Consider the following 14,085-nt stretch of genomic DNA (forward strand, 5'->3'; position numbering starts at 1 on the left):
GCAGGCATTTGAAAGACCGCTTGGCACCTTTGATCGTGTAATGAATCAGCCCGAGTCCAGCGCGTGCACGGGCAGATGTTGAGGTTGTCTTTGTCAGAGTTAAACACCTTCTTCAAAGCATTTGTGGGGAAATGAGTCCCCTTTTAAGATAAAGATGTAACGCCAGGTTCCCTGCCTGCCTCTGGCAGAGCTTGCCGGCGAGGAGGGGGAGTAGGGAATCCTCACAGAAAGCTAGTGAGCAATTCCAGGGAATAGTAAGATGTATTTATTTCTTCCCGCTGTTTCCATGTTTCCTTGCTGGATTTCTCCTCTGGAAATTCTGTTTCATAAATCCTGTTGTGGTTTGGCTTTTTGGAGTGTGTGGCTTGGGAAGGGAGCTGGCAAGTGGAGTGGGATGGGGAAGAAGATGAGAGCCTTTGGTGCTTCCTTCAATTTTGTGGGCAGGTTTTGCAGAGCTGCTGTTTTTCAAGCACCAACGTGCTCAGCGCATCACCAGCACGTCCTGCCACTGCAATGTGGGAGCCAAAATCCAGGTGGTTGCAGAGGGAAAGGGGGAAAATCATATCAGCAAGCCTGATTCCAAGAGGGAATCCGAGCATCCTGGAAACCTCTCTCCAGTGCAGGAGGTGGTCATGATGCTACCAGCCTTGTGGTTGTACCTCAGTGTAGTGGCAGTTGTGATACCCATGTCCCATCAGCTGCAGGGTGCTGAATTACTCTGAGGCTAGAGCAAGGGCAGACATGCCAAATGACTCTTAACTCCTCCAAGCTGGAGAGATGTGACTCTGCTGTGTCTCTATCCCACAGGTCAGGCTTTCCCTGTAAGCCTCATTAAGTAAATAGGATTTTAACACATGTCCCAAGGGTCGGGAGCAGTAGGGTTGTGCTGGTATGGCAGGGCAGGGCTGTTCTGGTGGCCAAGGCCCCTGTTGGCACTCGTGGGACAATGCCAGCCTTTGTGCCACTGGGCTCCTCTCTGCAGCCTTTCTTTCTGCCTGCACATGGTGTGGCTGCTCCTCTGTTGGCCCACTGCTGCTCGTTTCCAGATGCTTACAGATGCTTTCTTTTCAAAGGCATGCACAGATGGCTGCAAGCAGTTGAGCGAGTGTACCTGAGTTTTCATGGCTGAGCTGTGTGGTGGTAACAGATCCCTGTGTGTTCCTGGGCTGGGGCAGGTGGAAAATCCTGTAGGATGGCCCCAGAGACAGCTCAGCATAACCTGGTTTATATCACGTATATTGTGAATGAGGGGGCTGGTACAGCCTGGTCTTAGCGCTTCAGCTAAGTGTCTTTCAAGAGAATTAACTTAAAACTCAGGGTATGGTTCTGCATCCTCCAGTGTGATGGTGGATGCTCTGGACCACCCTGTCAGAAAGGACCTTGGCAAAACCTGACAGGGATGGAAAATAATTGGGTTGGTGCGAAAGGAAGGGCAGAAATGAAGTGAGATGGGCAGGGATGGAGGGAGGTGAGAGCTGACTCCCACCCCATGCCTTTCCTGGGCACCAGTGAGGAAGCTGCCTATAGGTCTGTGTAGGGGCTGGAGGGACACTGACCATCTGCTTCCACTGCTCTTCAGGATTTCCCCTTCTCCCTAGGGTAGAGAGATGGATATGAAGCCCAAAGCAGTGCAGTTCAGCCCCTCAGCCCTGACAGCTGCTGCTCCAGATGCAGGCTGTGCTGGAGCTGAGTATTCACTAAGGATGCATCCTCCTGCCAAGAGGAGATCTGAGGAACAGTCGGGGGGCTCGCAGGCGGCTGTGCTGTGCCTGCACAGATGCTGTTTTTATCAACACTGTGTTTATAATTTCCCTTCTTAATGGACCTCCCCTGCTCTGCTCTTGGTGCCATTCAACTTCCCCCTGTTCCTTCTCCCTGCCCTTCACTCCATGTCCTTCCTTCCTTCAGGGACGTGCTGCGCCATAGAAATAGCCTCAGTGTCTGTGTGTGTGCAGTGCTCACACCTCCTGTCCCGCTTGTGTTTGCTGCTCAGGCTTATCTCACTCCTGTGGATGCTGTTTTTGTTTCCTGCCCCTGCTGTTCAGTCTGATGAAGAGCTTTGGGCTCCTTTGGGCACGTGGCATGCCTGGGGCTGGCAATGCAGAAAGGAGAGTGAGTGAGGAGTCTGGATCCAGCACTGCTGGCTCTCCACACTTCCCAGCAGCTACAGCTTTGCTTTGTGTCATGTGTGGAGACAGCTGGAACCTCTCCGTGGTCACTGGAGGTGTCTGCACACTCAGGGAGGCATCAGTCCCTGAAGCTATCCCTGGGTCTGGGCTCATTCTATAGTGATGCTTTTGGCTCTGTACCCACCCTGGAGAGGCATTTTTGCTGTCCTTCTGCCTTGTGTGCACCTCTGCTTCTCTGCAGCACTGTCAGGTGTTTCCCTAGCTTGGCATGACCAAGTTTGGGAAGTGGAGGGGAGCAGTGATGGGAGTTTTTGGCCCAGCTGTGGGGTGAGATGTGGGCAAACGTGAGGGCTGTGGGGAGGCTCTGGCTTTGATCCTGGAGCACTCAAAGTTGGGCAGAGCTGCTTTGTTGCCTGCCCTGACTGGAGGAAGTTTCAGGCTAGCAGTGAGCCTGGACTTGTTTTGGGATGGGGCACTGTGCAGAGAGTGACCCTGAAATGCTGCTCTGAGGCTGGTACCACGCCTCTCTGACGAGGTCATCAGGAGGCAGTGGGTCTGGCCCCCTTTCCCTGCCTCGCCTGGGCTTCATCTCCACTGGCACCTGGCAGGGCTGGGGAGGAGGCAGATGGGGGACAAGCTGTGGGTCCATATCAGTGCTGCACCCCCACCATCGGTTTTCTGCCTCGCTGGGCTTCTTGCTCTCCTGGCACGCTTTGGGGAGGCGGAACACTTCAACACATGAAGGAGAGCCTCCCTCTAATTACCAGGAGTGATGAAAGCCTCTTAGGCAAGAAGTGATGAGGGAAGAGTGCCTGACCGTGGGAAGGAGAGAGACGGCACAGATGGCATCATGCTGCCGAGCAACCTGCTCCTGTGCCAGGAACAGACAGCAGTGGCACACGGACACACCGGGCTATGGACACACTGGGACACTGCCCCAGCCACGCTGCCCAGCCTGACCAGCAGCCAGGGATCCTGCCTCAGCTCCTGTCCTGGGCTTGCAGGGTGCTGTGGTGCTCAGACAGCCGTGCTGAGGCTAGCAGGACCGAGGCAGGCTGTGAACAGCGTTTCACCGTGGTGCTGGCACCCAGGGGCTGATTTACCCCTTTGACCTGGACCGGCTCTAAATGCAGCAGAAATGCTGCAGAGCAAGGTGTGTGTGGTGAGTGCTCTCACAGTGGCATCTGATGTCCTTATGGCAGAAGGAGAACCTTGGCAGAAGGGAGAATGCTGAAACCTTTGCCGAGGATGGGGCTTTAGGAAGGGCTCAGTTTAGGTAGAAGCAACTGGAAGGGCTAAAGTAGGAAGGGGGAACCATGCATCTCAGTGTTTACATGGAGGATGACCTGAGATCCTTTGACAAGTGGAGACCAGGAGATCAGCTGGGACCTGCAGTAATTAAATAGCAAAGGAGACCCTCAGGTGAGGAGGGTCTTGAAATAGCCAAGATTTGGCTTTGACTGTGAAGAACTGCAAAGTGGAGCTGCAGCTGTTGGGGCTGGGGTACAGGGCTGCATCAGGAACTTCACGCAGATGCTTTGAGATGCCTTGTGAGGTGGTGGAAAGGGGACTGGAGAGTATTTTTGCAGACCCTGAAGGGGTCTGGAAAACCTCTTCTTTGGAAGATGGTGGGGGTGATTCATGGGAGGCTGTGCTGCAGCTTGGTAGCTGGGCCCCAGCATGTGGCTTGTGGCTGCTTGTGCTTCTCAGTGCTACTCTCATGAGGATTAATCTGCATGCTCCCTGTCCCGCCCCTCCATATCCTGGATTTTTCTGTCCACTGGTCCTGCCTGGAGGAGGGCAGGAGCTGTCCTTTGCCTTTGTTTGTGTTCCCTTTTCCCCCCACCCTCTGCACCTCCCTCCATCAAAGCAACCAGAGATAGGAGGTTGTGGCTCTGCTTTTAAGTTGAATCTCTGCAGCTGAAATAAAATTGCATATATTTGCATAAGGAGCATCTCAATTAGCATATTTGTGGGTAAAGCTAAAAGGGCTGTTCATTTGGAAGTGAAAATGTGAGCGAAACATGGAAATGACTTCCAGCCCCTTTTGCAAGCAGCTTAATTAAATATTTCCTTAGTGTGTGCGCATGGATTTGGGAAGCTCTTGCTGTATATGTAATGGTGTGTGAAACCCCAGGGCAGGCCGGGAGACCTGGTCCTGGAAAGCCTTGGGTGTGTCTTTGCACCCTGAGCTGCCCTCACCCTCTGGTTCCCTCAGGTCCCCACACTTCCAAAGTGACAATTCTGCTGGAGGGTGAGGGATTTGGCATGCCAGGCTCTGCCACCGAGGATATCTTCTCCAGGGAGATTGTCTTTCTGCTGCCTCACAGGGTGATGCTGTGTTTTCCTGTCTTTCCCAGGGGTAGAGGCAGAGAGGTAGCTGTGATTAGGAGGAGGATTGGGCTGGGCAGGGCTGCCTGCCTCCTGCCAGAGCTGTGTTCAGGGAAAGAGCCTGCCTTTGTTTAAATATAATTGCTTTGGGCCTGATCCTTTTGATGCTCAGATCAGTGAGGAGCAGGTATGAGCCTTCTAGGAAGTGCTGCTGCTTTTTTTTTCTTCTTTTCTTCTTTTCTTCTTTTATTTTCTTCTTTTCTTCTTTTATTTTGTTCTTTTCTTCTTTTATTTTGTTCTTTTCTTTTCTTCTTTTCTTCTTTTTCTTTTTTGTTCTTTTCTTTTTTTTTTTTATATTTTTAAAGCCAGGCTGATTAATTTTACTGCCTTTTAGCTTATGTCTCAGCAACTCTCCCATCTCCTCCACGGGAGAACATCTTGGGCTGCACAGCCATGCCTGGTGCAGACCCACCCTGTGAAGGCTCATATACTAAAGGTGGGACCTGTCTGCTATGCTCCCCCAGACACCAAGGCAGGGAGGGCTCAGCCCCTTCCATCCTCACAGGGGTGAAACCCCCAAAAACCTCCCTCCAGCTGTGGGATGGCCTGTGCCTGCAAACAGGGATGCCTGGGAAGGGGCTGGGGAGGGGAGCTAACCAGGCTGCTGAGGTGCCACTCCTGTGAATGCCTGTGGGACTCTGTGTGTCCCCTCCTGCTTTGGGGAGAGTCACCAGGTGCCTGGGGCTGGTTTCATTGCTAAGAGGAGAGGAAAGCAGAGCATGGGGCTCCTGGCATCCCTGGGTTCTGAGCACACCCCCAGAAAAGATGGGGAGGGGGGAGCAGGAGTGATGCCTGGCACAAAGAGCCCTGAAAGGAGGCTGGGGAGGGAGACGGAAGCGTCTGGGGCTGAGGAGGGGTGGAAGGCACAGACAGAACGCACGCGCGGCTGCGGAGGGCTGGGCCGGGGGGGGCTGAGGGAGGGGGTCACACACAACCTATTGTGAGCGGCTGAAAGGCGCTACAGTCCCGAAATGTTAATCTGACCCAACCTTTCGCCAGTTGTAATTTTCCTCTCAATGAGCATGCATTAATCTGGCCCTTTCTCCCCTGTTCCCCTGTGGTGCAGAGCCCTTGTTCTGCTGCCTCTTGCTAAAATCGCCTTTCAGTGAACCCAAATAAAGCTCCCAAAGTCTGGAGCTCGGCCTCTGCTGGAGTGGGGCAGTCAGGGTCAGCCTGTCAAGAGGAGGAGGGAACGTGGCCTCTTTAGCTGGGACACAAATCCTGCAGTGCCTGAAAGACCATATCCGCCCACCCTGCCACGGGCAAGGCCCAGGGGTTCAGGTTGTGCAGGCGTCTCCCTCCCAGTGCTGTGCCCTATGGATAAGGGATCCTTTCCACCCTGAGGTACAGGACCACCTATGGATGCTGTCCTGCTGAAGCATCCCAAGAAATGTCCCTTTGGACTCTGCCTTGATGCTGCCCTAACACTGCCCACTTCTCTGCCTCTGCAGCTGCCTGTCCTGCGTGAACGGCTCCTTCCCCTGCCACTGGTGCAAGTACCGCCACATCTGCACCCACAACGCTGCTGACTGCTCTTTCCTGGAGGGACGTGTCAAGCTCTCTCAGGTAAGACAGTGTGAGACTGCTCCCCTCGCCTGTTCTGCTCCTGTCGTGGTCCCCTGCCCTATGGGGAAGGGTTTAGAAGAAGGCAGACTCCTTCATAAACCATTCCCACTGCCTCTCCTGGGGTGCTGGAGCTGCCTGAGGAGCAGTGAGGGAGGAAAGGGAAATGCTGATGGAGCTATGTGCTGGTGGGGAGAGGCTGTGTGGCTGCAGAGAGGCAGCTTGGGAAGTTGGCTGAAGCCCGGAGCACTTTTGGCTGAATGAAAGGAGAAACAGAGATGCTGAAGCATTTTCCTTTGATGTTTAAGGAGGGAGCAAGCTTGAACTGTCATTGCAGAACAACTTGTTTTTAGAGAGGGGAAGGTTGAAATCAGTAAAACAAACTGTTTTGCTGTACCTCATGCCTTCTTCATCTCAACTGCTTTGCTAAGGAACATGTTCCTTCGTGGGAGTTCATCCTGTGCAGCATCCGTGCCACCCACTGGGGAAACCTGCTGTCAGCAGGGTGTTTGCAGGACATCCTGCTGTCCCCAGCCTGTGGTGGCATCGCTGGCTGCTTGGCTTGAGTATGGAGGTCTGTCAAGCCACTGCTGGCTCTACAGTAAATGCTGATTTGGATCCTGCAGGGAGAGTTATGGGAAGGAAACTCTGTCCCTGTTCTGGAAGGGGGCTCCAGTTGAACTTTTCTGGGTTTCCCATTGACTGTACATGGCCCCAGGGGAAGGGTCCTGCTGCCTCTGGGGGAATTTACTAACCTGAGAATGTTGGAAAAAGCTGTTTTCTCCTAGCTTGTGCTGTGAAGAAATCTGGTGAGCAGTCTGCCTATCTCAGGCATCCCAGAAGCCCGCTCCTGAGGTCACACTTCCAGCCAGCCCTGGCATTGCTTCTGCAAATGTGACACATGGTGTCCAGACCGCTGGAAGCAGTTCTTGTCTGCCCATTCCCCTCACTGAGGCCATGGGATCTGCCCCCTCCCTGCCAGGTGAACCCCACAGCATCTGGCTGTACCCCACGGTGGTGGTGCCTTTGGGTCATGTGCAGCTCTCCCACAGACTGGCTGCTCATGAGCTTGTGTCACTCCCCAGTGTGAACAGGGTGTCCCCCAGCAGACCTTTTGGCCACACTGGGAAATGGAGCAGTGCCTAGTTTGAGGTTTGGATTGCCTGGCTCAGCGTGTTTGCACATTGGTGTGGCCTCAGCAGTTCCCAGCAGGGATGGTGAGGCATCCCTCGGGCCAGCTGTGACTGTGGGCTCCATGACCAGGCTGGGATGAGACATCCTGTCCCCATCCATGGCCATCCTGGTCCCCAGCAGGGTGGTGTGGTAGGTGGGGGGGCTCCGTGCCAGTCCCATGGCACCACCAGACGGGTTAATGGTAGACATCCAGCCCCATCCTCACTGCAGGAAGGTTATTTTAAGCAGGATTTGGTCTGTCTGTGTTGGCTGGAGTGTGGTGGGCACTGGTCAGGAAATGCAGAGGGTAACTCTGTCTCTGCTCCTTCCCACGGGTAGTTCACCACAACTTCCTGGGTGGGAAAGTGGTTGTTTTGTGGGAAAACAGAGTGAGCCATGGCACTCTGTCCTGGGCATGCCAGGAATGTTTGTCTGGATTTCTGGGGGTGGCAGGGCTGGAATGGGACATGAGTAGGAGTCACCACTCACATAAATGTACCTGGAGATGGTGACAGCAGTCAGGATGTCCCTGTCCACTGGCTGTGGTAGCTTTAAAGGCTGGGCTCTGGAGATTGTTCTCTGTGGCTTTGCTGGGGGGGGTGCAGGGCTGGGGAAGAGGTGATGAAGCAGCACAGGCTGCTGTTCATTTTTTTCCAGTTGTGGTGTGCAGTGGTGGCCAAAGGGTGGTCAGTGATGGACATTGGAGCATCCCATCCCAGAAGGCTGCTCCTCTGAGACAGCCCCTGCTGATGCAGAGCTGCTGTGGAAGGTGAAAGGCTCCTGGAGTGTGGGGAACAAGTGTGTTGGTTCAGATTAAGCAGGTTCAGCTTGCGTTTGTTCTTCATTCCCCATCAGTGGGAATGGCTGAGGACTTAGTGAAGGAACCTCAGAGCTGGGGTCAGGCCCAGTCCCAGACTGCCTTCATCCTGTCTCTGCTGATGCACAGCCTTGCAGCTGGAGCTGAGAGCTGCAGAGAAATCCAAATGGCAGCATTTGCAGTGTGATTCTAAAGCTCTTACCTCTCTGGACAAACTTGGACACCCATGTTATGTTCCCATCCAGCTAGAAAAATGGTTTTAATGGAGAAAATCTGACTTGTGTGATGTTTGGCAATTTGTGTTAGTTGGGGCTTTGCTTTTCTGCTTATCCCATGCCTTCATAACTGCCTCCTCCTGGGGCCTGGGACTCTGCTGGGGGGTGCTATTTTTGGCAGGAGACAGAGCTCTGTGGGCTGTGCAGTGTTCCCAAGGGATGGAAGTGCTGGGCAATGCCAGAGCAAGTTGTGTCAGCAGTTGGACTTGCTCATAGGGGAAATGAGTTGTCCTTGTACCCCCACCCCTCCGGGCACCCTGGGCGCCCACCAGCACCAGGTGCTTCCTGTTTGGGCCCAGGCTGACATTTTTGCTGGATGAGACACTTCTGCTGGCAAATGTGGAGCGTGTGACATCATAGGGGGATTCGGCTCAAACTGCGAATCAGCAGAGTGAGCCCACCTGCCTGTGTGGGGAGAGGGACACACGTGCCTGCTGTGCTCCCTGGGCACCAGCCTGCAAACAGCCGTGCTGAGCCCAGCCAGGGGGCATGGACTTACCCACCACCCCAGCTGGGCAGCAATTACTGAAAAAAGAGGAGATGGAAGTGTTGGAGAGTGAGCCAGGAGTTAATGCTTGGCAAGTGTGTGTGTGCCCAGTGGGGAAGGCTTGTGCCACCCGTGGGGTCCCCCTGCAATGTGGAGGAGATGAAGCAGGTGAGGGCTGCTTCTTCTGACAGCACTTCCAAGCTGGGAAGTGGTGGGGAACAACCACCATGCAGTCATGGGGACACTCCATGGAAATGGAGGTGTCTCCCCACTGTGGGGCGTGGAGGGAAACTGAAGCCCCACTTTGCAGAGTGACAACCATGATATGGAGCAGGGAGGTGGCAGAGCAGTGCCCAGCATCCCCAGACTGCCCCAGCCCTGTTGCCATCTCCGGTTTGGGACTAACACTACTGTTCCTCTCAGCTTTTATTTTTTTTCATATGTTTTGGAGATAAATAGTTTCTTCTCTTGAAAATTGTGCTTTTGGGGAATACAGACTTGTGAAGAACAGAAAACCCAAAGAGTAAAAGTAGTTGCATTTTTCTGTCAAGATTCACTAAATGAAACAATTTATTTTTCTTTTCTCTGCATTGTTTGAAAGTTAATTAATCATACTGGCTGAGATAAAGCCTGGCACTTTGCAAGGTTTGGCCTGGCTTGCTGCAGGATGGCAGGAGGCAGCTGGACAGCCTTGGCCACACATGGCTGCTGGTGGCCTTGGGGCGCCTGCAGCCGCACTGTGGCCACTGGAAGCTTTGTGAGAGCAGTGGAGCAGCTGCGTCCACTGCATTTCTGTTTTTAAAGCAGCTCACATGCTATTCCCTCTCGATGTTATTTCAAGCCAACACTCCCAAGAGTAGCTGCTGTAGGTGTGAGACCTCTGCCCAGCTCCACAAAGCCGGTGTGGGATTGCATCAGGCTGCTGTTGCCGAAGTGTTACCCGCCGGGGCTGCAGAGCTGTTTTGCTGCCTGAGCTCATTTATTTTTGCTCCCTCCTGCTCCCCTGTGCTTTGTGCACAAGAGTCACCAGCTCCCCTGGAGCAGCTGGGAGCCCGCAGCTATTAAAAGTGGAGTGCTTTGCCCTCCCAATGTCTCCTTCCCCAGGGACTGGCAGGGAGGTGCTTTCCTCTCCAGCTCAGACTCAGCAACATCCTCTGGCTGGAGTCACTGTCTGCTGGGCAGCCTGCAGCCGGGCTGGGTGGGGTGACACTGCTTCGAGCTGGTGCAGATAGAAGCAGCAGCAGCAAAATTTGCTGCAGAGCAGGTTTTCTGCCACACTGCAGGAGCACATTGCTGTATCAAAGAGGGAAAAGGCTTTTCTCTCCACCTGTGAAGGGGGATGGGGGCTGTAAGGGAAGCAGGAGGGCTGAGCAGGTATCTTGACAACGCACAGTCCAATTAACTGGGCATTAACTTGAAAACCTACTGGCTGCAGTGATGGCATTGAGGTCCATATTGTTACCAGTCAGCCCAAACACGTGTTGCTGTTGCAGTGGCAGGTTATGGATTCCAGAGATGGATCCTCTCCCCACCTCCCACCTAAATGAACCTGAGCTGTAGGAAACACTCTACTGCCCTGCCACCAGATTCCTTTGTGCTCTTCTTTCCTGTCATCAGGGCTTTGGGCAGAGCAAGCACAGGATGCTGGTTTGGGGTTGCTGCACATGAGGATTTTCCCAAGCACATGCTCAGGGTGGTGTTTTTGCAGTGCATTGCCAAGCCTGTCAGCCAGGAGAGGGTCACAGGGGTGCTGGGGGAGGCTGTACAGTGTTCCCGTCTCATCATCTGCCTCTTGTTCTCCTTGCAGGACTGCCCTCAGATCCTGCCTTCCACCCAGATCTACATCCCTGTGGGTGTGGTGAAACCCATCACCCTGACGGCCAAGAACCTGCCCCAGCCGCAGTCAGGCCAGCGCAACTACGAGTGCATCTTCCACATCCCCGGCAGCACCACCCGCGTCACTGCCCTGCGCTTCAACAGCACCAGCATCCAGTGCCAGAACACCTCGGTGAGTGTGACAGCAGCTCTCCTTGGCTCCCCCTGTCTGTGGGCTGCTCCTTCCTGCCTGCCCCAGGACCATCCCAGGGCAGTTTTTCTCTCTTGTGGGCAGATAATGGGGGTTTCTGTTGCTTGTGGGATGTGAGGGGGGCTCCCTGACACTACCCCCAGGTGTGTTGGGAGGCTGCTTGGGGTTGTTCCCCATAGGATCAATGCTGAAGCCACGAGGCTTTAGGAGCACTTCCAAGGAAATTGGGTTTGCAAAGTTGAAGAAAGTTGCCTGGACTGGAGCCAGCTGGGCCCAGATGTGCTGGGCCCCCCCAACAACGAGCTATCCCATTTTACAGGCGGGAAGGAGATAACACCTCTGTGTCCCATTGCACTCTTGGAGCCCTCCACATGCAGCTGTGCCTGCCAGCCCTGCAAGTGCTTCCCCTCCTCCCCTGCAGCCTCTCTCCATCCCTGACTCCATCCCTGATATGACCAGCAGCTGCCTCCTTCCCCTCCCTGCCCTCCATACCATGCTCCCTGCATTGCTTCCTGCCTCTGTGTCCTTGCCCCCTGCAGCCCTGTCACTTTGGCTCTCTCCTGCAGGCATCTCTGCCCTCTCTGCCCTCTCCAGGCACCTTATCCCCTAAGTGGGAGGGGGTTTAGCAGCCCTGGGTGAGCTGTGTGTGTGCCTCTCGCTGTGCACCGGGCCCATGAACAAAGCCACTCTGGGTGCTAATAGCCCCACTGGGAGCTGCTGTTGCTCAGCTCCTCAGCTGCCCGCTGTGCTCTACACTGACCTACCCTCATCTGATTGGAGCCACCCCCTCCCTTTGCTCTCCCATTTAATCCTTTTAAAATTTGTTTTTCATCTCTCATACTGTGAAAGCTCATTTGCAGCCTAACACCAGTGCCGATCCCTGCTCCCTTTGGTGGCACAAGTGACATTTAGAAGCCATTGAAGATGAGCACTGGCTCCCTCCCTCCTCCAGTGATCCCAGGGCTGCAGAACCTTTGGACAGGAGGAACATCCTGAGCCGTTGCCTCCTGCCCTGGGCAGCAGTCCTGGAGAGATGCTATGCAGGCAATCCAGCCTCCTGCCAGGTCTCCTCTGCCTGGAGCTGGCAGCTATCTCCTGCCCAGTTCTGTAGTGTGGGCTTTGTCTGAGTTTATTCCAAAGCAGTTTGGGACGTGTGTGCTGCAGGATGCTCCCTGTAGGGAAGTGCTGTGACTGCACAGTGCTGACAGCAGCAGCCTGATGGCTCCTGTGGGGTGTTGGGGAGAGGTGCCTGCACCAGGGGGGAGCTTTTACATAACAGAGGTGTAGCTTGCAGAGAGGCTCTGAATGATGTGGACTCATTTCTCCCCAATATGTTTCAACTTGTCAGGCAGGAAGGGAGAGTTTAAAGCACATTCCCTGTGTTTCCCAAGGGATGCTGTGGTTGCAGCACAGGATTGGTGCCATGAGCTGCATGGCCTCTGCAGCTCTTCTCCAGAGGGATAGGACAGCTGTAACCAGCGCCTTATCCTGGGCTGACAGCGGTGGATGTTTGACCTGGAAATTGTCAGGGATGCCATGAAAACAGCACAGATTGTCAGAAGGGCATGTGTGTGGTGTTGTGAGGTGCACGGGGAGCAGATAGAAGCAGCTCCATGGGGCTGCAGTCTGGGGCAGGAGATGTGGCTATTGGGTGCAGGGTAGCTTCACAAAGAGAAAAAGAGAGTTTTGACTTGAAAGAAGCTGCTTTGCTTTCAAGGTCTGCTTGCCTGCTTTAATGGTTGAGGGCATTGAGCCAGGCTGCATTATGGTGTGGGGGATTCAGATTCACACTTGTGTGGTGTTTGCCTCCTTCGTGCCTTTTTGCAGTCCATCTGGCTGCTTGATAGTGCTTCAGGCTCTCCCAGCCATGGCCCAATGGCTTCTTCCTTTGCACTTCATCCTTTGGGTTAGGATTTTGGTGTGGAGAACACTGGTGAGGAGAGAAATAGGAAAAGGATGACAACTTCCCAGCCAGCAAGTGAAGGATGGATGCCAAAAGGCATTTAAGCACATAGTGTTTCCAGGAGTTCAGTGGGATCTAAACAAGAGGTTAAATACTCTGTGGAATTAGGGATGCTTTCCTTGAATCACTGGTGAATGAAGGCATAATAAGTCAAACCCCTTAAAACGCTTTGTCTTTTGTTTTAGTGCTTGTCAAACTCCAATGACTTGTTAGCACTTTGAAGAAAGGACATCTTGGTTAAATATTCAGCAGTCCATTCATTAAGATCTGAGTGTTGACTATAAACATCGTTTGAAACACCCAATAGATCTTTGGCAAACTCAAAGGAGACCAGCTCTGGTATTCCCCAGCATCCCAGGCCATAAACCAAGCTGAAAGAACCTTTTCTGTCTCCTCATTTTGGTCTCTTTCTGCTCTTGAAGAGGAAAGCAGCCCTAATGGTTTTCCACATGTAAAGATGCAAAAAAGAAAGACAAGCCTAACTAAGAAAATTAAGATCTTTGCCAATAAAGTAATTTTTGCGAATTGATTGCTTTTAATCTTCTGGAGGCAAACGTTTCCAGGCTTGCTTTTTTGCAGCCAAGGATGGAGAAATGGTCACCTGTCTTAATGCATAAGGTTGATGCCACTGAGATTCATTTTCCTCTTGCATTTGCCTATTCTTTCCCATCTGATATCCCTCCACAGAGTTCATCCTCCTGATTGCTGCAGACATGAAACAGTTTTGCAGTTGAAAAGTGCCCCAGTCCTGAATCTGCACTAATGCTTGTAACATTGGACTTGATCTGATTTAGTCCTGGCCTTTGCAAAATGGCTACAGGTGTTTCTCACTGTCAAGGGTTTGACTTTTTCTCTCTAAAATGTTCCTCTTCAGGCTGAAATATCCCCAGAACCGCTCTTTCCCTTTAAATGTATAAATAGGAAGAACCCCTGATCCCCTTTTCATGAGCTCAGCACTTTAAATTAAGCGTCATGCCTCAGTTATTTCCCTTTCTTTTTAACCAGAGTCCCACATGGTGAGGAGCAGCTGTGTCACCTCCCTGGCTCCCTTTTGGTTCCTTTCTCACCAGTGGCCCTGGCGTGGAGAGCCCACCTTGCCCACTGTTTCTGCTGTGGCTGTGGAGGTTCCTGCCCTCTGGCTAGACTCGGGTTGGGATGTTCACCCTGGAGTGAGCATTACTGCTGGGACACAGTGATGTGGGTGCAGAGCAAGCTGGGCTGGCAGGGTGGGCACACGTGTGGTACCCCAGTGTGGATGCTG

General features: G+C 53.3%; 1 protein-coding gene across 5 annotated transcripts in view; it reads left to right on the forward strand.

Annotated features, from left to right (window-relative positions):
* Positions 1–14,085, forward strand: part of PLXNA1 (plexin A1) — a 115,370-nt gene that overhangs the window by 58,160 nt on the left and 43,125 nt on the right. For all 5 annotated transcript variants that reach the window (XM_058844770.1, XM_058844771.1, XM_058844769.1 and 2 more), the window contains 2 exons: positions 5,972–6,086; positions 10,643–10,843. In XM_058844770.1, coding sequence (XP_058700753.1) covers positions 5,972–6,086; positions 10,643–10,843 — 316 coding nt within the window. The remainder of the gene's footprint in view (positions 1–5,971; positions 6,087–10,642; positions 10,844–14,085) is intronic.

Source organism: Poecile atricapillus, chromosome 9, assembly GCF_030490865.1.
Source record: "Poecile atricapillus isolate bPoeAtr1 chromosome 9, bPoeAtr1.hap1, whole genome shotgun sequence".
Taxonomy (NCBI): domain Eukaryota; kingdom Metazoa; phylum Chordata; class Aves; order Passeriformes; family Paridae; genus Poecile; species Poecile atricapillus.